Raw genomic sequence first — 23,491 nt, 5'->3', positions numbered from 1 at the left:
TTTTTCCCAATATTTCTCTTTTTTTTAAATCTTAAACAAACAAACAAACGTTCCAGCAGCAATTGTGCTTAGAACTCCAGTGCTGCACTCATGCCCCTTATCCAGAGATTTCAGGTATTATCCTCTGTTTACCTGTTTAGGTAGCAAGATGAGAAGGCAAGGTTATTTTGTACTGGGAGAGGAAAGTCAGTGACATAATCTAGAGTAGGCAGACCCCTGCCATCCTGACTTCCAGGTCTTTGCTCAAAAGAATGTGATTTTAAAGGCTGTTTTCTCACAAAGTCTGACCCTTTCTTTAGTGTTTCAGGGTTGGACTGTGCTTGGGAGAACTGAATAAAATTCCCCCTTCAAGAGGGAAGTTTTCCAGCACTTGCTGGGAATTGCTCTCAGCAGCCTGGCCAAGGGATCACAAAAAAAAGAGGTTTAAGCAGGGACAGGAGCTCCTGTGAAGCATTCCCAGGGCCTTGCTTCATGGTAACGAAAGGGCAGATGGATTCTGCCCTATTGTATCCTGGGTAGTATTTGAAATAATTCAAGCATCACTTGGTTGTAAAGGTTAGCTTTGTTCAGTGGTTTGTTTTCCAACAGCTGTTCCCATGGAGAAGTCCTCCTTTCAGTCACTGAGAATTCAGCCTGGGCTAGAGAAAGAAACCTTGAAAAGATTTGAAAAACAGGCCAGAAAAGGCATGGAGGTGGGGAGGCAGGATATGAGTAAAGAGAGGTCAGCCTCTTCTCAGAATGCCCAGGGCTCACTCGCACAAAGCAGCAACATTCAGTAGTTAGAGAGCCGTGTTTGCTCACTGAAACAAATTTTGACTTGTAGATACTTCTCACTAAAGAAAAAATCCTCAAGGGTGATGCTGTACTTTCCAGCCTCCTGCTGCTGACCCTTTCCCTTCAAACACCAGCCTGTTTCACTGCTGTTGTAACAAGTGTGAGCTCCTGGTGATTTTGCCTATTCCCACTGATGCTGCACTGTGCCTTTTGTAGATGAGGGTCTGAAGCACTGGTAAAGACATATTTCAGGATCAGGGAGGAAAGGAGCTGGGGATACTCTTTTCCAGGTGAACAAAAAGTGTTAATGGTGTTTGGGGACAAGAAAAGTAAATAGGAGTGAGGACAATGTTTCAGCAGAATGCCTCATTACTCAAAATTAAGTAACTTTTTTTTACTGTGTAAATAGCCTCCAGGTAACAATGTATTTCAACTGGAAGCTTGTTGAGAGCAAATTGTGTTTTGATTGCATGAGGCAGTTTGGCAAGCAATAAGGACACTTGGTGCTAGTGGAGCCAGCACAAAACCTGGGAAGCTACAGTGCCTTTGAAAGCTCTGTGCTCTAGTTGCTGCTTCCCAGGCACTGACCTTACCCAATTTTCCATCATGTCTCTAAGTTTGAGGAAGTGAAATTTAATTCATACTTGCGGGACCCAAGTCCTTGTGATCGAGGCCACAGTGATTGATAGGAATGGTTGGACTCGATGATCCAGTGGGTCCTTTCCAATCTGGTGATTCTATGATTCATACTGTACTGTGTATGTGTGCAAGTGAGATGTAACGCACCAAGCTTCCAGTACCCAGAGGACATTTCAAATCAGACTGAATGTATTTCAGCCACGAGAAGCACCTAAGCCCAGCTGTGGTTACTCAGACTGTCTGTCACTACTGCTTAAAGCAACATGGCAGGAAAGGTTCTGACTTTTTTTTTTTGCTTTATCCACCCAAACTCTGACTGTCTTAAAAGGTTATTGTTAACTTAAGACAGCAATCAGAAACCTTTCTTATCAGTTTTCCTAAGGATGTCTTTAATTATTGTAATGGAAAAGCACATTTAATAATAATAATAACTTGTCAGTAGTTACTTACTGGTTTGGGGTTTTTTATGTGAAGGATGAAAGTACAGCAGGGATGTCTGTTTTGTTTGTTTGCTGTAGTTCATTTGTAGTCAGACTTCTTAATGTATTTGCATAGTGTTGCACTGTTAATGGTGGTGTTCACCCTGAACACAGGCTAAAGAACTGTTCTCTAACTATGGACATGAGGAGACACAGGAAAGTCCTGGTAAATTAACTAACGACAGATAAGATTTGAAATAGTATTAGCTCCCCTCCTTGCTGTCTTGATCCTAATGCAAAAGACATTAAATTTATCCAAATGTACTTTTGAATAACTGTCCACATCGGGAAGTAATGTATTTTTTCACTTTACTTTGCACTGATGCACTTTAAATGCACACACTAAATTAGTTTCTATGCTTTTCAATGTGTGAGGAAGCTCTGTAGCCAAGGAGTAGCTTCCTGAGCTGCTCCCGTGGTTGCAGTCTCTCATGATGCTAAGTGTGTGTCCTGCCTCTAATAACACCCAACTGGAGACCACGGGGAGCTGCAAGGAGTGCAGGACAGTGTCCACTTATCCAAGGACTATGACACCCATCTCGCCTTCTACCCTCCCCTTAGTCTCCTTGCAGGTAATCCAATTAACTTTGGAATCCTTTGCATCCCATTCACCACAACAGATGGGTTTCTCAGGTAGCTAGCAACAGCACAGATGCAGCAGACAAACCCCTGTCATTTTGGGTGGGAGAGAGAACGGTCAAAAAGCCTCATGGGATCTAGTAGTCATTCACAAATTGTGTTGCATTTGCAGTTTTGCCATAACAGAACGTTAATCCAGGAAGTGACCAGAGCTACACTTTCCCTCTGGTCTTGAGAAATAACCTCCCTTACCTGGTTGTGCGGGTGCTGGGACAGTATCCAGAGCAAAGCGATAGAGGCACGACGCACGTCCTCGCTGCCAGATGTCAGAAGAGTGTGCAGCCTGGGCAGAACATCCTCAGCAACCAGCATGGCCTGGATGTCCACTGGTTTGGGAAAATGACCAAGGTCAGGGAGCTTTAGAGCATCAGAGGGAGGCATTCAGGCCCTGATTCATAAATATTTGACTGTGCTTCAGTGATGAAATTAGAATGGACCTTCTTATCTCTGTGAGATGGGACAACCCTAATTTGTATTGGCTCATTTTGCCAAAGGATTAATACAGGCTTGAAAGCAGAATATAGTTCTGGGCACCCTTAAGCTGGTGTCTAAACCTCAATGAGAAGAAATGAGGAGAATTTTCTGAGTCCTTCATTTGCATAAGGCTTGGTAGGAAGTTGGCAGCTTCTGCTGCACAGACAGAAAGACCTCCTCAAGCCCCGCACAACTGACAAGAAGTTATAGTTAGCCAGGGGAGAGATATATGCCGTTTTGGCCGAATCCTTATATCCCATTTGTCCCTGCAACTTCAGTGCTTCTGGGCACTGAAAGCAATGACAGAACACCCAGTAGATGGAGCAGCTGTCCTAATAGACCAAGCTGACTAGGCGTTTTCAACCACGCCATGAAGCAGTGCCGCAGTTCTTTTACTTCCAGCCCCACTATAATTGTGATTGCTTGAAAATGAAGCATCTCTGTGTTTTGTAGATGAACAACTCTCCCCTAGGGCTCTAGTGCTGAGCATGCTAGTCCTCTGCTTTCATCTCCTAAGTATGCTGTACAAATGGATTTTAGGCATTTAATAGGATGCAGTTTTTTAAGAGGATGACAAATGCTTGGGAGAAAACGGTATTTAATGACAGACAGATTCATGCCTTGGGAGAGAGCAGGTTCCCACTCAAGCAGCAATTTCAGGAGACATTCTGTCCTAATCAGGTTTAATTCTGAGGAAACACAGAAGGGAGAAAAACATAATACAGTTGCAAAGGCTCTGTGCATAAGACCTCTGCTGTCTCTCACTTTTTCCAGATACTTCCCTTCACTATCTGGGAGCTCTGAGGCTGGTTTAGTTAGTAAACCTGCACCTCCTTCTTCCTTTAACACCCTCTTTTCCACATTTTAATTGGATATCTCTTTGCTTTTAATATGGAAGATGTCCAGCCAAATGTTCACTCTGAAAGGTAGGGAGAGAAAGAAAAAGGAAGTGTGGCTTGTTTATCTCCAATACATTGCTTACCACTGGTAGCCAGATTTCTTAGGCAAACACAGGCCTGGCTTGAAACCTGCTTATGCCAAAAAGGGAAAAGAAAAAAAAAAAAAAAAAGAGAAAGAAAACGAGAGAGGAGAGAAAAACAGAGTGGTTTCAGTAATGGATGTTCTTGCCTATTGTATGCAAAATAAACAAGGCAAAACTAGCAAGTTATTGCGTTATCTTCAGAGCACAAACTATGGGACTTATGTGTTTGTTTCGAGTTTCAATCAATTTTTTCCAACCTCCTCCTCTTGTATCAGTCATTGTGTTGTTGATGAGGGAGAGCCAATAGGGCTCAGATGTTTGTTTATTTTAGGACTGTCAGGTAGGTTGTAGGAAAATGAAGGGAGTGATTTTGTTTCACTTGCTTTGCCTCTTTTTTCACCTCCTTCCTATACTGAAAATGTTCCACCCTTTAAATCCTGAATTGTGGCTTATATAAGTTCCCTTGGTGTGGGTCACCACAAAGCAAAATTTTCAAGATTTTGTTCTTTGAAGACATATAGTCAAAGTTACAGATACTGAAACGAAAAAAGTAGCATAATAGATGCTCCAGACACAATGATCAAAGATAGTCTAGAGCCTGGACAAGAGCACTTTATGCACATAGTTTGGTGTTTAAAGAATGCAGGCCACCCTAGTCTCAAGGAAGTGTCCAGGGCTGTGGAACAACTTTAATGATTTCCTTTCTCATTCTCCATATGCTGACCTTGTAGAACCTATTATGTTCTAGTAAATGTGTCTTTTCTTATGGTAAAGATGCCACATAGGCAACTGTACAGCACACGAGCAAAACTGTGCAAGACTGAAACTGGAAGCCCTAGCTTCTGAGTAGACCCCTAGCTCTACTCTGATGATAAGCATTTACACAAAGAGAAAGCTACAGTTTTACCTTGTCCACAGAAGAGGTCAGGAGAGAGATGAGTGTTTGCAGCAGGAATCCATTGCCAGGTCTCAGCATCGCCTCGTGGTGCTGAGCATTGGCTGCCACATTGCTTAGGGCAGCACAGCTGTAATACTGCAGAGAACCAGGAAACAAAAAGAGAGAGAGGAGGTCACACTGGTGAGATGTTGAAGAGAATAAAAACAAATTGGAGAAAGGCTCAGATTTAGAGCTGATAAAAATAAAGTGCTATTTCATCTTAAAAGTGTTCTATTGTGTATGTGTGGTAACAGCATGAGTGGGCTTCGTCCAGGAAAAGTGAAGCAATCTGCTGTAGCTACAACAGCAGTCATGCTGTGGCACTGCATGTTGTACAAATCCATTAGGACCGTGGGAATGTACTGTGCTGCTGCAATGATCCTGTTGCTGGCGCCTAAGTTAACTCATCTGCATCTACTGTATTATATGTTTACATTGATTTCCTCAAGGTGGATGTAGTCATTGCCCTAGCACGCCAAAAGATAATTTTCAAAGTGTTTAAACATCAACGCCAGAGAAGATTATACATATAACAGTATGTATTACTAGGGAGGTATAATTAGAAGAAACAGATTGAATTGCAGAGAAGATGAACCTCAGAGAAAGCTGATGATGCTGAAACAGTTTGCAGAAAGCAATTCCAGAGCCTCCATCACTTCAGACATTTAAAAAAGAGAACTGAACAGAGATGACAAAACTGATGGAGGATGCAATCCTATACTACTCAGAGGACTGAATGAATGAACTAGCAAACTTTAAGGTTTACAACTCTGATTCATAGTTTTACCATCGGTATACTTTTGAACAAAGATTGGATCTCTGTCAAGTGTGCAGAATGTCAGAGGTGTTTGTGGTAGGTATATAATAGGAAGATTTCCCAGACATTTACAGAATCACAGAATCACAGAATAACCAGGTTGGAAGAGACCCACCGGATCATCGAGTCCAACCGTTCCCATCAAACACTAAACCATGTCCCTCAGCACCTCATCCACCCGTGCCTTAAACACCTCCAGGGAAGGTGACTCAACCACCTCCCTGGGCAGCCTGTTCCAGTGCCCAATGACCCTTTCTGTAAAGAATTTTTTCCTAACGTCTAGCCTAAACCTCCCCTGGCGGAGCTTGAGGCCATTCCCTCTTGTCCTGTCCCCTGTCACTTGGGAGAAGAGGCCAGCACCCTCCTCTCTACAACCTCCTTTCAGGTAGTTGTAGAGAGCAATGAGGTCTCCCCTCAGCCTCCTCTTCTCCAGGCTAAACAACCCCAGCTCTCTCAGCCGCTCCTCATAAGGCCTGTTCTCCAGCCCCTTCACCAGCTTTGTTGCTCTTCTCTGGACTCGTTCCAGAGCCTCAACATCCTTCTTGTGGTGAGGGGCCCAGAAATGAACACAGGATTCGAGGAGCGGTCTCACCAGTGCCGAGTACAGAGGGAGAATAACCTCCCTGGACCTGCTGGTCACGCCGTTTCTGATACAAGCCAAGATGCTATTGGCCTTCTTGGCCACCTGGGCACACTGCTGGCTCATATTCAGTCGGTTGTCAACCAACACACCCAGGTCCCTCTCCTCCAGGCAGCTTTCTAGACAGACTTCTCCTAGTCTGTAGCACTGCACAGGGTTGTTGTGCCCCAAGTGCAGGACCCGGCATTTGGCCTTGTTAAACCTCATGCCATTGGACTCTGCCCAGCAGTCCAGCCTGTTCAGATCCCTTTGCAGAGCCTCCCTACCCTCCAGCAGATCGACACTTCCACCCAGCTTAGTGTCGTCCGCAAACTTGCTAAGGGTGCACTCGATGCCTTCATCCAGATCATTGATGAAGACATTGAACAGGGCTGGACCCAGCACTGAGCCCTGGGGAACCCCACTTGTCACTGGCCTCCAGCTGGATTTCACACCATTTACCACCACTCTCTGGGCCCGGCCATCCAACCAGTTTTCCACCCAGGAGAGTGTGCGCCTGTCCAGGCCAGAGGCTGACAGTTTCTCAAGCAGAACGCTGTGAGAAACTGTGTCAAAGGCTTTGCTGAAGTCCAGGAAGACCACATCCACAGCCTTTCCCTCATCCAGCAGCCGAGTCACTTTGTCATAGAAGGCGATCAGGTTAGTCTGGCAAGACCTGCCTTTTGTGAACCCATGTTGACTGGGCCTGATCACCCGGTTCTCTTGCATGTGCTTCATGATAGCACTCAAGATCACCTGCTCCATGACTTTCCCTGGCACTGAGGTCAGACTGACAGGCCTGTAGTTTCCTGGGTCCTCCCTGCGGCCCTTTTTGTAGATGGGCACAACATCAGCCAGCCTCCAGTCCAGTGGGACTTCCCCAGTCTTCCAGGACTGTTGGAAGATGATGGAAAGGGGTTTGGCCAGCACATCCGCCAGCTCCTTCAGTACCCTAGGGTGAATCCTGTCCGGCCCCATAGACTTGTGGCTGTCCAGTCGGGCTAGCAAGGCTCTGACCACCTCCTCTTGGATCACGGGAGCCTCATTATGCTCCTCTAGCTCCTGGGTTAGTACACAGACAGAACGACCCTCCTTACAACTAAAGACTGAGGCAAAGAAGGCATTAAGTACCTCAGCCTTTTCCTCATCCCCTGTTACTGTTGTTCCTTCTGTGTCCAATAGGGACTGTATGGTCTCCCTAGTCCGCCTTTTATTATTTATATATTTGTAGAAAGATTTTTTGTTATCTTTCACTGACTTGGCCAATCCAATTTCTAGCTGAGCCTTAGCCCTTCTGATTTTTTCCCTACACAATCTCACTTCCCTCCTGTAGTCCACCCAAGAGGCCTGTCCCTTCTTCCAGAGCCCATAAACATTTCTCTTCTTCTTGATATCCCTCAAGATCTCTCTATTCAACCAAGCTGGCTTTCTCCCCTGCCGGCTTTTTTTCCGGACCATGGGGATGGCTTTCTCCTGAGCTGCTAGGACCACCCTTTTGAAGAGCTCCCAGCCCTCCTGGGCTCCCTTGCCCTTGAGTACTGTCTCCCATGAGACTTCACCAACCAGCCTTCTGAAGAGATCAAAGTCTGCCCTCTGGAAATTTAATGCTACTGTCTTGCTAACCACCCTCTTCACTTCACCTAGAACAGAAAATTTTATCATCTCATGGTCGCTTAGTCCTAGGCGTCCACCTACCGCCACATCCCCCACAAGGCCTTCTCTGTTCACAAACAGCAGGTCCAGGAGGGCACCCTCCCTTGTTGGTTCATTCACCAGCTGTGCAAGGAAGTTGTCTCCCACGCACTCCAGGAACCTCCTAGACTGTTTCCTTTCTGCTGTGTTGTACACCCAGCAGATATCAGGCAGATTGAAGTCTCCCACAAGAACGAGAGGCATTGATCTAGAGATTAACCCCAGCTGTTTATAGAAGAGCTCATCAGCTGCTTCTCCTTGGCTGGGTGGTCTGTAACAGACTCCCATCACAAATTCTACCTTCTGGTGGGCTCCTCTGATTTTGACCCACAGGCACTCAACCTCCTGATGGCCACAATCCATCTCAATGGAGTCCAAGTCCTCCCTTACAAAGAGGGCTACCCCGCCTCCTCTCCTACCCTTCCTGTCCCGCCTGAAAAGCTTATACCCCACCATAGCCGTACTCCAGTTATATGAGTCATCCCACCACGTTTCCGTGATGGCAACGACATCATAGGCCCCTTGCCCTACGACAGCTTCCAGCTCTTCCTTCTTATTTCCCATGCTGCGCGCATTGGTGTAAATGCACTTCAGCTGAGCTGCCGAGCCTTCAGCCCTCCTAGAGGGAACAGGGTTCGTTCCCAACTGCCTGGTAACTGGAGTAGTTAACACCAGAGTGCCTGCATCTCCCTTAACACCCCGAGGTGTGTTCTCCCCCACTTTTTGTGTGGTGAGGTACTGGTGGTCCTCACCCGTGCACCCTCTCCCAATCACCAATTCCCCATGTCCAGGCTCGTTCCTGTCTAGCCTGGACTCAACCCCCTCCCCCTTCACATCTAGTTTAAAGCTCGATTTATGAGCTTGGCTAGGTTTCTAGCAAGGGCTTTAGCCCCCCTAGGAGACCCATGTGTCCCGCCCTTAGCGAGAAAGCCTGGGGGTGCGTTAGCCCCCCCATGATCAAAAAAGCCAAAGCCCTTCTCCTCGCACCAGGCTCGGAGCCAGGTATTAATCGAATTCTTCATCCTGGCTTCCCGCTCCTCTCTATTTAGCATTGGGATGGAGCAGAATACTACTTGTGCCCCAGAGCCCTCCATCATTCTCCCAATTGCCCTGAAGCCATTCTTGATGGCTTTGGCCTTTTTGTTTGTTAGGTTGTCATTACCAGTTTGGACTACTATCAGAGGATAGTAGTCTGTCTCGTGAACCAGGGAAGGAAGTTTTCTAGCTACCTCCTTCCCTGATGCACCCGGTAAGCAGCAGACCTCTCTGTGGAGCGGGTCCAGTCTGCAAATGGGTCCCTCTGTTCCTTTTAGGAGGGAGTCCCCTACAACAATCACCCTCCTCTTCTTCTTGATGGAGGATGTTTTTATCTTTTTCTGAGAATGGTGCAGCCTAGGGAAGGATTCTAGGCTGTGGGAGCCACCATCCTCATCCTCAGGGCTGGATTCCACCTGCAGCACCTGGTACTTGTTCGCCAGGGGGATCTGGGGCTTTGCTGTCTGGGTGAGGGGAGCAGGTTTCCTTCCTCTGGCAGGAACTTGCTGCCACTCCCTATCTCTTGTTCCCCCAACCGTGCAGTTTGCAGGTGGATGATGTTCGGACACACTAGCTCAAGCAGGCTGCTGAGTTAGTGAGAGGGTCCTGCTCCACTGGTCAATCTCCCTCTCACACTCACTGATGGTCCTCAGCCTCTTCACCTCCTCTCTTAGCTCCTTCACCATGTGAAGGAGTTCCCCCACTCGAGCGCAGCTTTCACAAGTGGGGCCAGTACCATAAGAAAAAATAAATTCTATGCAAGCTATACCTCAGAACACTTAGTAAAATCTCCTAGAGTGGAAGATCAAAAGTTAGAATACAAAAAAATCCCAAAACACAACATCAGAGGAAGAGGCCTATCTGCAACTTGTCTGACGATCTGAAAGGCACAAGAAGGTAACTGCATAGCAACTGTGTGCATGTGCTGGTGTGTGCTAGCAGATGCATTTCTGTATCATGAATTCTCTCCTGTGGAGCTAGACAAATTGAGTGTTTTGTTTATCTGACTGAGCTGAGTTTTACCAAGATGCTGTCACATATTTCCCTGCTTCTCTAGAGAAACATTCCCTCCTCTCCATCTTTTCATTTCTACATGCTGCGGTTCGTGGTCTCTTTACATTCACACTGCTAGTGTTTAAAAACCTGATTTGTTTGAACCATACCTGCACTTCTGAGTCAAGAGATTCTAGCAGCAGGGCAAGAACTGGTAAGGCTCCTTCCTTGCATATGACTTGTTGAATTTTCTCTGCCATTTAAAAAAAAATAAAAATACAGTGCTGTTAGTGTGCTTTTCCTCTTCCCTCCCTCTCATCTGGAAGCACCATTCAAATGGGATATGCACAATCATCAGATTCTAGAGAGTCGTGGTGTTGTCCAAATAGATGCCAATCATTATGACCGAAGAATATATAATTTAGAGCTTGTGTAATATAGCGGTATGCAGACATTTTAGCAAAATGACTATCAGGCTGTCTGATTGATTAAGCCTTTGCTCGTTCTATGGTATGTTCTGAGAATCTGAATTGCTGGAGTAGCTGAAAAACCTCAGTATGACATTCACCGTGTCCTATGTGTTAAAAGAAAACCACATTATTTAAAAAATTCTGAAAAGTAACAGAAGTGTAATAGCCAACTGTAGAAGTTCTTGCCAACCATTCCCTTCCACCATACAGAAATAAAAGACACTACTCACAACCGTATCAATTAGCCGTGTAGGTGAGGTTTACTGCTGCTTGTTTCATAGTTATGTATGGTAGTGCACATATTATTGCAGAGGACCCAATAACACTTTTGCTAAAGTTTTTTGGTAGATATCCCAGGAGCCTTTGACATCTGGCCAATAATAGTTGTAGTTTGCATCTTCCAACATCAAGTTAGGGATACAAGTCAAACGTTCCTAGAGTTTGACCTTGTTGGATAAGCTTCTGAGATAGCTTTAAAGTACTATCAAATGTACTGCTAACTTTTTAGACCAAGCTATTTCTTTAACAAATGATTATATTTTTTTCCATTTCTTTTATGACTTAAGTGCTTATACAGTAGTCCCTTGGGGCTGAAAACCAAGCCTTTTCATTTTGATACCAGGCAAAAAAGAGAGGCCAAACAAATCAGCAGCCTCTGGTATCAACATGAACGCCATATGCAAAAGAAATAATTTATTACTCAGATACACTTTAACTCTTGCTTTAAGCCTTCCGAATTATTTTTCTATCAATGAAAAATTTTCTTTCAGCAATATTAGATAAACCGCAAGTCACAAAGTACCTGATTGTGTGAGGTTGAGAATAGCACCAACTGCATTTTGTTGAACTCTAGGATCACAGGAATTGGCAAGAGACAGTAGCGGTGTAACTCCTCGGGCAGCACCAATAGCCTCTCGGTTGGACTCTGGAGAAAAGAATAGGAAAAAGAAATAAGATGTTGCCAACTTTCTGTGAGCCAGGAGCAGGACAACTAGCAGAACCAGATTTCTTTAGTGTTTACCTCTCTGGTTTTTTTGGTATATATCAAAATTTCTCTGCAAGCTCAAAAGAACCTGTTAAAAATTCCAAGAGGTCAATGGGAAAGAAACTAACTCATGACTTCTGGATTCAATGATCACGGCTGGTTCAAGGCTTTTGTCTTGTGACTGGGGTGATTAAAATATAAGGACTATACCTCCCCTTTAACAGGCTAGCAAGGTGTCATACTTGCTTTGTACCCCTGGTATGTCTGATCAAGCTATTCACAATGTGCCAACCAAAAACTACATAATTAGCTGCAGGTAAGACTGAGGTAATTTAGAAGGGTATAATCAGGGCTAATTTCTCTCTTTGAATAAACCTGTGTCACCTTTGACAGCTACAAACAAAGCAGAGGTTTCTAAAGACTTAACCACTGGAATTTAAAAAGATGTATCTCCTCTGAAGTGGTGGTGGTTCCTTGCATGGCAGTTCACTAACTTTTACAGTGATAATGAACATCCTAGAATATAAAGAGAATTAAAAAAAAAAAAAAAGATCTGCAGCATCCTTTGAGACACCTGGATGAAAAACTGAGGGAAAAATAACAATAATGCTTAAATAACACTATAAAATTAACTACATACTATGAATTACTGCATGACATTTATATACTGCATATGTGTGTATACTACATATGACAAAGTTATACTATGCTATGATATATAATACAATTTAGAAAAAGAAATCTGCTTTTAGTTCTCCTTTTGTTTTGGACTTGCTGAAGGTAGCCTCATCTGTGCCGCATAGAAGAGAATCCTTCCGTTATGCTCTTCCCTAACCTTCTACCATGAGGCCATCAAAACATTTGCAACAAATAATCTGCTGCCACACTTAGATGGCTATGGTCCTCTCCCTTTGCTATCTTATTTACATCTGTACGTTGTCTGTATTTGTATCTTATAATCATTCTAGTGGCATAATTCTGAAAAATAAATAAGGTGTTGGCAGTGGTATTCTTTGAGTTTGATGAGATTTAAGTGAGAATTAGACCAAGGAAGAATTCTCTTATTATCATACTATTCTGCAGAGTATTTTGTAAAACAAAAAAGCAAAACCTGTAGTCTACATTTTTCATTGTTCATAAGAGTCAAACTGCTATTGAAGACTGCAAAAATTTTCTTGAGTATTGCTTTGTTTATATACATTTGTAGACAGTTTAAACAATGGCCAGTCTCTGGGTGTTTGTTGAGACAAACATGAAACAGAAGAAGACAAGAAATGTGAAGATCAACTCTCCAGGTGCCAGCTAACTTAGAGAGTTAAGAGAACAAATCCATTATTTCTATACCTGGAGCCTATCTATACTGGGGAACTGATGACACACACAGATAATGCAGGGTATTTATTCAAGTATAGCTCAGCCAGTATCAGTTTAGTATTCCAGAACAAGTCCCTTTCTGCCTTCATATGACTATTTCACACCTTCTATTCTGGAAAAAGTACCTTAATTTTTGAGCCAAATAATTGTTCTGGAAATAGTCACGTATTTAAAAATAGCTTTTCCACCTGGGAAGCTATTATTCTGGTGAAATTTTCTGGCCAATTTTGTAGACAAGCCTTTCTCTAATCTAATCTGCCTGCATATTGTTCTTTTGTTTCCCTCAGCAGAAGCAGAAATTCTTTTGTGTGGCTCCAACCGATGGAAACCAGTTTGGTGTGATATAAACTCTAATTAGCTGAGTAAAGAAGAGAGATAAAAAGATTGAGAATTCAGATATTGTTACTTCCTTCATTCTTTCACACAATACACTCCACGATTATTTGTGAATGTGGAAGAGAACATCACCCCCACATTTAGGCAAATGGATTACAAACATTCAGAGAAAACTTGGGCAAAATGTGACAGAATATGAATCATTGGGTGCTTCAAAGGTTTTTCTTTCTTAGAGAAACATAACTAGCTTGATCTGTAAAGGCTTCATGTCCATGACAGCTCAAACAGCTTTTCTGCCTGAGGGCTTAGAAGTGGTGGTCAACACTGGAAGCCTACAGTGGAAGGATGAGCTCTTACAGCCTGCTTTGAAGGGAGGCAGCACATGGAGATCCAGGCACTCCAGCCCACCCTGGGAAGGGCTGGAGCACCTGCTGTCATTGTGGGAGAGTGCAGAGACCAAACAGTTACACACACAATGGAAAGAATGGAAAGATCTGTGATCAAAAATTAATTTTTCTTTTTTTTTTTTTTGGCTTCTCCTCTGGGTCATTCACTAGCTAACAATTTCTGCTCTGCAGTCTTAGTACAAATTATTGTGGGTTTGATGGATTTATTTTTCTATGCGGCACCTTCCCTTATCCTCCTCTCCATCCTCATTCTAGTTTTGGTCAGATAATGTGGCTGAGCACTATTTTATCAATTTATGTCAGAATGTATGGAGATATCTATCTCACCACAATGTGTAACTGTACTATCATCTCCATAATAGGTGTTGTAGGCTGTATTACATTTCTCTCCTGGACCATCTGTTTTCGTAAGTAATGCGGGCCCTCTGCTGATGTTCCAGCAACCACTGATTCCCCTTAGAGTGATTTTAGAAGGGAACAATGTATTTGTGTGCCACTCTGAAGCCAGGAAGTCAATAACATCTACTCAAGCTGGCTTTGTATAACTCACTTTAGAACCTGAATTTAGAAATTCTTTCCACTCTTTGCCAATTGTGTGCTTGAAATGCGTGAACAAATGCTAGTGCTGGAACAAACTGACCTTCATATAATTTTCCTCTGAATGAGTTTCTTTGCTGCTTTTATTTTTGGCTACCTATTACAGCAGGTAAGTACCAGACAACCCAGTTTACATATAACTTGCAGCCTCATCGCTAAACAGCTTCACTCTGTACACAGTCTTGCAGCAGAACTGAGACACATTACCATTCTTGGATTTAGAATTTAGTTAAATAAAAGCTATCTAAAGGATCTTTGATTGTGCATTCATATTTATCTTTTTTAAATTGCTCTGAAGCATGAATGGCTTCCTTTAAGGACATGATTGAACAGAATAGTTTTCTCAAGTGGGCCATTTAAGATATCAGAGTCCACAAGTTAAAAATAAGATTCTGTCTAGAGAATTACCTCCTGCTTTAGTCTCATTGCTGTAGTACCTAAATGCAGTCTGAAAAAGAAATAAATGGATTCAGTCTGTCTAAATGCTATTTAAATTGGGACAGAGATCCTCAAAACTGATCTAAATCCCAGACAGTAACCCAGCCTATGTACTAGTAGAACTGCCTACCTCTATGTTCAGCAGATGCCTTCTTGTCCAGTTTGAAAGCGTCTTGAGTGCTTAATCCGAACTACTTGTGCTCAGGAGTACACTGACACTTAAGGGAGTGTGCAATGGCATTAGGTGACCACCCTCAACACAGAACCAAGGTGGATCAGATTTGGAGTTCCCTGTACTCTTGGTTAAAGACAGAGATATCTAGGAGGTCCAGAGTGCCTTCAGGACTAAGGAACATCCTTAGGTGCTCAAAGAAGTCACTTTCTGTGTGGGCTGCTTAAAACAGGTAGAAGGATATCCTTCTGTAGATCTACAGGTGCATGACCCCACTGACCATACATAAAGAAAGCCCTCCTAGTGTCAAGCACCTAAAATTTTAGTGAGGCCATGCCTAATTTAGACATTGAAGTGAGATAATTTGCATTCCACAGAAAGTAATGTAATACAAAAAAAGCAAATGTTATGAGATGCGCCACAAAACATATTTCCCTGGATGCCACAATAAAAGACACAAGTGAGACCCTAGCTGAAATACTGCACATTTCTGGTGACCTCTTTCAGAAGAAATGAATTCAAAATGGAACTCCTGCACCAGTTATGTACATCTTGGGACTATAACAATGCCTTAGGTCTGTGGTATCACAAAACAGCAGATGCAAGCGCTACATTTCATTTCTGGAACATATCATTTACACCCAGAAAGGCTATGGAGATGAATGGAGAGCACTGCTTACAAAAGGAGTCTTAAATGAGCTTGGATTTTTCAGTCTAGTAAAATGAAGGAGCTTCTTCAGCATAGACATCAGAGAGACAGAACTACTAAAGCAAAAGCCAATGTAAACACTAATTAAGTTAGCTGGTCATGAATACCTTTAGGTTGGAAATCAGAAAAAGGTTTGTAATCATAAGAGAATGAAGGTTAGAAATACTGAGAAAATGATCTTAACTGGGATCACAAGAGGTTGAATTTATGATGTGGGAATACCAAAATGTGCTGCTGCATCTTATGACTCTTAACACTAATTGCAAATAGGTTGTTACACCTTGACATATGATGTAAGAGTTGAACGAATTCACTGCAAAGGATAAAGGGAAAGAACAGCACACTCACCTGAAACAGCCAAAATCATGGTGCAGGCACAGGAATTACACTGGACAGTGGGATCCTCTGACTCAAGCAGATCCAAAATTGGCTCAAGTAAACCCATTTGGACAACTAATTCTTTGTCAACTATTCATAAGTTCAAGAAAAAAATGAACAAACAAGAAGTAAATAGTTAATGCCTTTGTGAAAAGAATACATCTTCCTTAGATGCAATATAGACCCCCTTTCCTTTGGGGTTCTATATTATGACTATGCAAAATCAACCTAAGATGGAGGTAGCCTGAAACGCCCTCTCACTCTCTAGCTTGGTTTGTTTGGGATAGCATGATAGAATACCTGTTGTAGCCCAAGTGCCAGGAAGCACAGTAGTAGATGCAACAAGGGCTATGTTGAAGTGGTGTGGGGTGTTCATGCCCTATTTAGCAACATAAACTTTACTGGGGAGTTTTCATCTGCAGCTCCCAGATCCTATCTCAATTAGACTTGCCCTATTAGCTAAGGGAGAAAGTGAATTCCATTACCTTTTTTTAATATGCAAGCAACTTAAGACCATGGTCCAGTTAATAAATAACAAGAAAATTAGTGTTATCTTATAGTCAAATTTTATTTCTAAGAGCTGTATCTGTTGCTTGAAATGGTAAGTGGTGGACTCCCAATCCAAGAATGTGAGTAGCATAGCTGTTCCCACACCAGTCTAGGAATAGTTTATCAGCCTTTGCAGAGATATAAGATCTCTTGCCACATGATATAATCTAGCTGGAAGGATCTGGTGTATCCTGGTGCCATACAAATCTATGTGGCTTGCAGAAACAAACTCACACCTGTCCTATGAGGAATGCAAAAAAGGGAATTTGGATTTGTGCAGATCTCGGTGATTAGATGTGCCCTCCTTTGGTCTGAGTCTGACTGTTGAGATACTTTTTTACTTGAATAGAGATGTGTTGTTAATTACTCACTATTTCCTTCCAGCAAGAAGTTGACAAGCGACAAGGAAGACATCTGCTGCACCTCCAGGTCAGCAGACCTTAGCAAGGCATAGAAGGGTTCCAGATGCTCTGCAGGCAGGGGGATGTTCACTGCAGGAATGAGAGGAAATAGTCAGGAATTTCATCATTCACTGGTCACATCTTTCTCTTACTGGTCCTAAGCCTCAGGTGCTACCATGCTGAGTGGTATTCCTCTTCATTTAAATTCCGTTGTTATTAGCAAAATAGAACAAGTTTACCAAAAAGGTTTTGAATAATCAAGTATTCAAAAACATCATGGGAAGAGAACCAATATATCTTGCTACCAAACAAGTCATTCCACCTCATAGCAGGTTCTCATGTTGTGGCTATCTGCACTTTTTAGCCTGCAAAAAATACATGGGATAAAGATATCAAGCCAAGTGCCAGAATACTCTCCTTGAAGTAAATTTAAAATAAAAACAAATAAATAAATCACAACTTGCTTATTGCTGGTATTTCTACCTTTTTGTAGGACCCAAACTCTTGGTAGAATCTTATTTGGCTAAGCAGGCTGACTTCTAAGCATTTACAAATTACCTCAGGAATCAAGTACTTCCACAGAATAGTTGGGACAGAAAAGAATGTTTCTTTTATAGATTTCCACTATAATCTGGCCTCTAGAGCTTTATTCTCTTCCAAAAAAATTATACCATATAAACCTTAAATGATCGCTAGGTCCATTTCCTTCTATTACATTTTGACTGTGTTGCTCTCAAGAGATTCAGTATACACTGACTAACTACTTTGGGTTCTGCTGAATTTTACAGAAGTATTATGATTACATTTATGACCGTCTTTTATAATCATGAGAGATATCTTCTCATAGCAAAATCCAGAAAGACCCTGCCCACACAGCAATGACAACATTTCTATTTTCCTTAGCAAACAACACAACATGAAAGAAAAACAAAAGAAAAAGAACTTTGATAAATGGATTAAAGGAAGTCCCACAACTGGAAAAAATATTTTATTTATAATTATGTGAAAATTTTCTAATGTACTGAGATAACTTACTGTGATGACTCATATGCAAGTAATAGAGGGCAGCAGATTGCTGTAAACCTGGGTTTTCTGAAAAGGCTAAGGTCCTCAAGGCTTCCAGAGGGTCCCTTCCAAGTGGTGACATTTCAAAACCTAAAGATGCAATGACAGAACAGACTCAATTATACCTGAAAAACATCAGTTTATAAAAAGAAATTATAATTTACAGCCAATCAAACATATAAGGATTTTTCTACTGCAACAACTCTAAAAGCCTGTCTTGCTTTACTCATGTTTCCATGAGCAAAAGCAATAAATGAATCTGGAATAACCTGTCCTTATCAATGCCTCTTGTGAAGCTCACAAAGCTAGTGACTGGAAGAAAAATATGAATTTTAACCTTTAGACACTTTTATGCTGTCCAGTATAGATACAGGTGTTCCTGTTCTCCATTAAAATCTTTATCTTTTACTGAATTATAGATCTTAGTTAAAATATTTCTACCGAGCATAGTATTTTTAATTATGAGCTTATAGCAGGAGTATATATTTTTAATTTACTACATTTTACATTCACTGTGTTTCCTATCCTGGCTATTACAATAAAGGATTTCAGGGAATAGCAACACAGATTGTAAATGGACTTGCCTCGGGCTCAGATTTCTAGCATGTGTCTACCTGTTCTCAAGTGTGATAGTTCCCCTATCAATAAACCAAACGTTCAGCAATCGCCATCAAGAATGCATCAACAGCAGTCATGCATGAATTCTGTGAGTCACTGTATTACGTGCTTATAATGTATGGAATGAAGAAGAAGAAAGGAAAGAGAAGGGTCATTGAACCAATACTCAATAGTATAAACAGTTGAAAAGGTAATGTATAAATTGGTGGAGCACACAGTTATAAGATATATTTTCAGACAATAGATTAAAGCAGTGCATTAAAGACTGAAATATCTTTGTGAACAAGATGTAGCTACTTCACCTCCCATGGATTAGAGATGTGAGGGATGGGAGGAGTGTGAGCTCTTATGCCTCAGTGTGAAACTCAGCCAATATCTCAAGGCATTAGAAGCTGCTAACATGTCAAGAGTAATAAACACCTACTTTCAGTATTAGGTAAGTGGGACTCAGAGGAGAATCGCTTCATATAAAAATCAATTTTGTTTAGTAATTAACAACAACAAACGGAAGGACTAGCCAGTATGTACAAGGTTTTAGAGAAAAAATAATCTCATCATGTGGTTTAATTCTGTTCTTACACACTGACTATCTGAATCTCCCACATACCTATGTGGTTTTGTTTAAGAGAGTGATAAAACAGAAGCCACTCAAACCTTCACTGGCTTATAATATCAAGCATTTGCTGCCCTAGCTAAGGGCCGAGCATGGTGATCAACTGCGAAGTCTCTTCTTGCACCCAAACTGTCCAAATGCTGGCTCCCTGTTTATTATAACTTGTCCGGAAGTGAGAACGAACTTGCTCCATCTCAGAATAAAATATCGAGGTGGGTACTAAAGTAAGAGGTACATATCTTGGTTCTCTTTGTGAGGCTTCCCTACCTCCATCTGTCTTTGCAGCAGGATTTGGCCACTCAGAAAATTAACCTTGGTTCTTCTTCCTGCTTTCTGTGTGTCTCTCTGAAAGCACATGTTGTCGTCTGCACACTGCTGGCACAGAAGCGCTAGGCTCCTTGCTGCTTTATCCCAGATCTTGAGGATCCAGTGTAGACCAGACTTTTGAAGACCCATCTCAGAGAGGAACGGATTTCTCAAGAGAACATACACTCAGACTTTTCATAAAACATTAGTAGGTAGTGCAAAGGGTCATTCTGGCTTCACAATTTTTTCAGACCACCTTTTTGTTGCACCTGGTCCATCAGCTGTGCTGGAATAGTCTCCTGCACAATCAGGAGCATGCTAGCTTTCGGAGAAAAAGTTCAGCCCTGGAAGCTCCCTACTGTACATAGAGCTGAAAGTTCTGGTCCTGTTCAAGATATGGACTTTAGGATTTAGCCAGTGCTTAACATGCAACAACTGGTAAACCATATCAACAGAACAGGACTCCCCACATTCACAGGGTAATGACATCAGCTAACACCAGCTGAGGCTAATTCACACACGTTCCCAGTTCCCAACAACCAGCATCAGAACAATTGTACCAAAGGTTGTTCCATAGCAGATCGTTTCAAACAGCGCTCACTGTGTCACACCATAGAGAAACGTCTCTCCTAGCTCCCCTCAGAAGATAGCTCCCCTCAGAAGGCAAGTAAAGAAACAGTTTGTGTTCCACACCCTTCACACAAATGAAAGTAGAAGGCTATGTGATTTTGTGTAATAACTTTAAACCAAGGTTGTCAAACTTAAAGCAATGTACTATATTAGCTATGAGACAAAACAAAACCAAACAACCAATAGCCCCTGCCTAAGCTTGAGACAAGGAAAGATTTTAGGTTGGACAACTGACAAAACACACTCATCCAAGCAGACACCCTGTGACTGCAGGATATTGTTGTATCCTAGGACAGGACAGAGAAGACATCACAAGCAGATAAACAGGGGAATTAGGCAGGTAGCCTGTAAAGCAGGGGAGATACATGAAGAGATATGGATCTACTTTGATTCAAGCAGAATCCCATAATTGTATTTGCACAAAAGCGCTTAGGCAGACCTGTTGCTCAGAATCTGAGGAAGCCCTGGAAGCCCAACGCTGCTTGTCCTTTCCCACACATAGAGAAGACACCCACAGTGCATATCCAGGTGTTCTGTATCTAGCCAACACAGATGTGCACAACACAGATGTGCACAACACAGATGTGCACAACACAGATGTGCACAACACAGCAAGGGTCACACTGCGATTTGCCTGCTCACAGCTTGGGGCTCATGTAGCATCCAGTATCAGCACAGCCTGTTCCCGGCTTTGTGACCTTGGTGACTGACTTCAAAATATTAATTTCAATTATTAGAAAGATTTTATGAAACATATTTACATGAGTTATGTATTAACAGTGATGAAAGAACAGCAAGAAAGTGACAGACCATTTCTACCTGGATCCAGCTGTTATGTCACTTGAGTCCTTGGTGTCCCATGCACAAAGAACAGGCTCTGTAGCTCTGGCCTTTCCTACATCACCAAGCTGCTCCCTGCCACACAGTTCAGCCACTAATCTTTTTAACCCACAAAATTAATCTCTTTACTCTTACACAACCCTTTAAGAAACAAACAAACATAAAAAACATGCCCTCTTACCCTTTTCAATATGCTGCAGAAACTCCTGTGCTGTCACCCTCTCATGAGGCTGCAGGATGGGCTTGTAAAGCTGTCTGGCTTTAGAGCTGTTTTGTTTTAAGCAGGAGCATTTGCTTATCAGGGTAAAGCATTTCTTGATGCTGTGCACCAAGCTGGAGGACATCCTCTGAACAAAGGCCACGAAGTCCCACAGCAGCTGCATGCATCGTCCACACAGTTGACCCATTCTTGATCCAACAGCAATATAAAGCAAGAGGAAAAGGAGGAAGATGGAAAGAAATGTTTCTTCTCAACTTGTCAACGTTTTGCACCAACTTGCTGCCTCAGGGTTTGTCCTGTCTTAGGGATGTTAACACTGCACTGTGTGCAGCTGCTGTTAAGCAGACGAGCTTCTGTGTCCAAAAAGCCACATTGCACAGCAAGGCTGGTTTCTGCAGGTTTCCCAGAGTCTACAAAATATTATTTAAAGGGTTGGGCTGGAGACATGCTCAAACTCCCTCCCTTTGCCTAAAGAAAAATAAAATGACGACCTAAACACATTTGGTGGAGAACAAACAGAGTTTAACTCCTGTAGAATCCACCAAAGCCTTCATGAGGCTAGAAAACCTCTGGGATAATGGAAAAAACAGCCTCAGTTTTTGTAAGGCAGCTCTCCACATGAAAGATAGGCACCACCTTGTCTGCATGTATACAAGCTGCAGCTGCCAATGGGAGAGGAAGACCGAAGAAAAAAAAAGAAAAAGGGAGCAAACAGACAGGTTTTTCCAGTTGTTGCTGAAGCACAGACCAGAACAAAGGCCTTGTTGGGCAAACAGCTTACAAGTCACTCAACTGAGACTTTGCAAATCGGCAAGAACAGAAAACTGAAAAAAAATCCACAGTGGCAAAATGCATTTAGAACTATGTTTTCCTCCAGTGGAGCAAATCCCGCAGAGTGGGCTGGATATGCTGGCAATGGGAGGATGTAAAAATCATCTGAAATTTTCATGTTGAAAAAGGAAGCAAAAGGAAACAGAGCAATTCTCCTTCTGCTCCATGCTTTTGCTTAATTCACCAGTCTGATGCATGTGCCCATCCTTAGTTAAAAAGTTTTTTAAATTACCTTGGTCTAATTAATGTAGCATGAAGTTATATTCATAATATTCTTGAGGTTTCCAGTAAAACTTGGTTTGATTCATCTTCATTACAAAACCAGTAGGTTCTGGCCTGCTGAGCACTGATCACTTTTATTAACTTCTCTTTACCCATGGATTTGATGGATTTATTCTAACTGTTGTATTTGATACATTTATTGTAAGTTTTAGCCTCACTATCCTTTAATAGGTCTTAAGTTTCTAAATAAATGATGTTTGAAAATAAACCTTTTGTTGTGTACCCATCTCCAAAAACTGATGAACAAGCTCACCCAAATCTCACTGGTCTGTACACCTACTGCTACTTCTTCTCTTAGTTAAACATGTTGTAATTTTCCTAAACACAAATGCTACACAGCACAGATAAATCCACTTACACCATAAAGAAAAGCCATGAGACTTCCAATACATGATGCAAAATATTATAAAGAAACAAGACTTTTCTGCTTACTTCATTGGCCAGCTCTACAGGCCCACCAAATTATCTGTCTGGCTTATTAATATTATTAGAAGTGAGGCTAATATGCCTATTTTCTCACTATGTCTTCTATGTCCTTTCAGTAGGGATCTTCTAAAGCATAGAGAACCCATGTCATTGTCAGGTCCTGCTTCTGCCACCACTGTGCTCTTCACCTTTTGCTCACACCCTTCCACCCTTCAGCTTCTATCCTAAACACAGTGAGGTGGTAGACCCTTGGGAACCCATTGCACTTGCCTTCTGCCTCTTGCTCTGTCCTGTCTACAGAACTGTAAGGTTTAATTGTTGTGAGTTTTTTTTCTTGAAGGTAATTTGAACTGTACTGCACGGAGATGAGAAAAAAAAGTTTGTGTCAATTAGACACTTATTGGTAGTGACTACATTTCTCTAACATATTCTTACTAAGTATTGCAAAATGTATTAAAAGCACTAACGCAGCTTTCTAATGTATCCGTAAGGAAGATATTCCCAAAATAATTTAAAAACAAGTTTCAGAGGTGCCGAGCTTTTGTAACTCCCTTTGAAATATATGGGAGTTAAAAAAATGCACCACACCCAAAAATTAAGCTATAATTTCCCTAAAGGCATGAAACTCAGGTGTCCCAATACTTAGTTTGATGATTCAGTTGGGAAATTGTTCTTTGATTTGAAACCACTACTTGAAAGCCAGTGTAGAAGGCTAGTCTGTAGGTCTTCAAACCTCCTCTGAATTCACAGTAGCCAATGTAAAG

The 23,491-nt window shown here is 42.2% G+C and overlaps 1 protein-coding gene across 2 annotated transcripts in view; it reads right to left on the bottom strand.

Annotated features, from left to right (window-relative positions):
- LOC138717939 (uncharacterized) overlaps positions 1–22,026 on the bottom strand; it is a 30,951-nt gene extending 8,925 nt beyond the window's left edge. For both annotated transcript variants that reach the window (XM_069851973.1, XM_069851974.1), the window contains exons 1-9: positions 21,150–22,026; positions 17,932–18,051; positions 16,867–16,986; positions 15,917–16,036; positions 11,353–11,475; positions 10,251–10,333; positions 4,895–5,020; positions 3,988–4,033; positions 2,724–2,857 (exon numbers count right to left, since the gene is read on the bottom strand). In XM_069851973.1, the coding sequence (XP_069708074.1) occupies positions 2,724–2,857; positions 3,988–4,033; positions 4,895–5,020; positions 10,251–10,333; positions 11,353–11,475; positions 15,917–16,036; positions 16,867–16,986; positions 17,932–18,051; positions 21,150–21,375 (1,098 nt within the window). In that variant the 5' untranslated portion in view covers positions 21,376–22,026. The remainder of the gene's footprint in view (positions 1–2,723; positions 2,858–3,987; positions 4,034–4,894; positions 5,021–10,250; positions 10,334–11,352; positions 11,476–15,916; positions 16,037–16,866; positions 16,987–17,931; positions 18,052–21,149) is intronic.
- Between the last annotated feature and the right edge of the window lie 1,465 nt (positions 22,027–23,491).

This window comes from Phaenicophaeus curvirostris, chromosome 2 (genome assembly GCF_032191515.1).
Source record: "Phaenicophaeus curvirostris isolate KB17595 chromosome 2, BPBGC_Pcur_1.0, whole genome shotgun sequence".
NCBI lineage: Eukaryota > Metazoa > Chordata > Aves > Cuculiformes > Cuculidae > Phaenicophaeus > Phaenicophaeus curvirostris.
The sequence above is the reverse complement of the archived record's forward strand: the minus strand, read 5'-3'. Positions and strand labels throughout refer to the sequence as shown.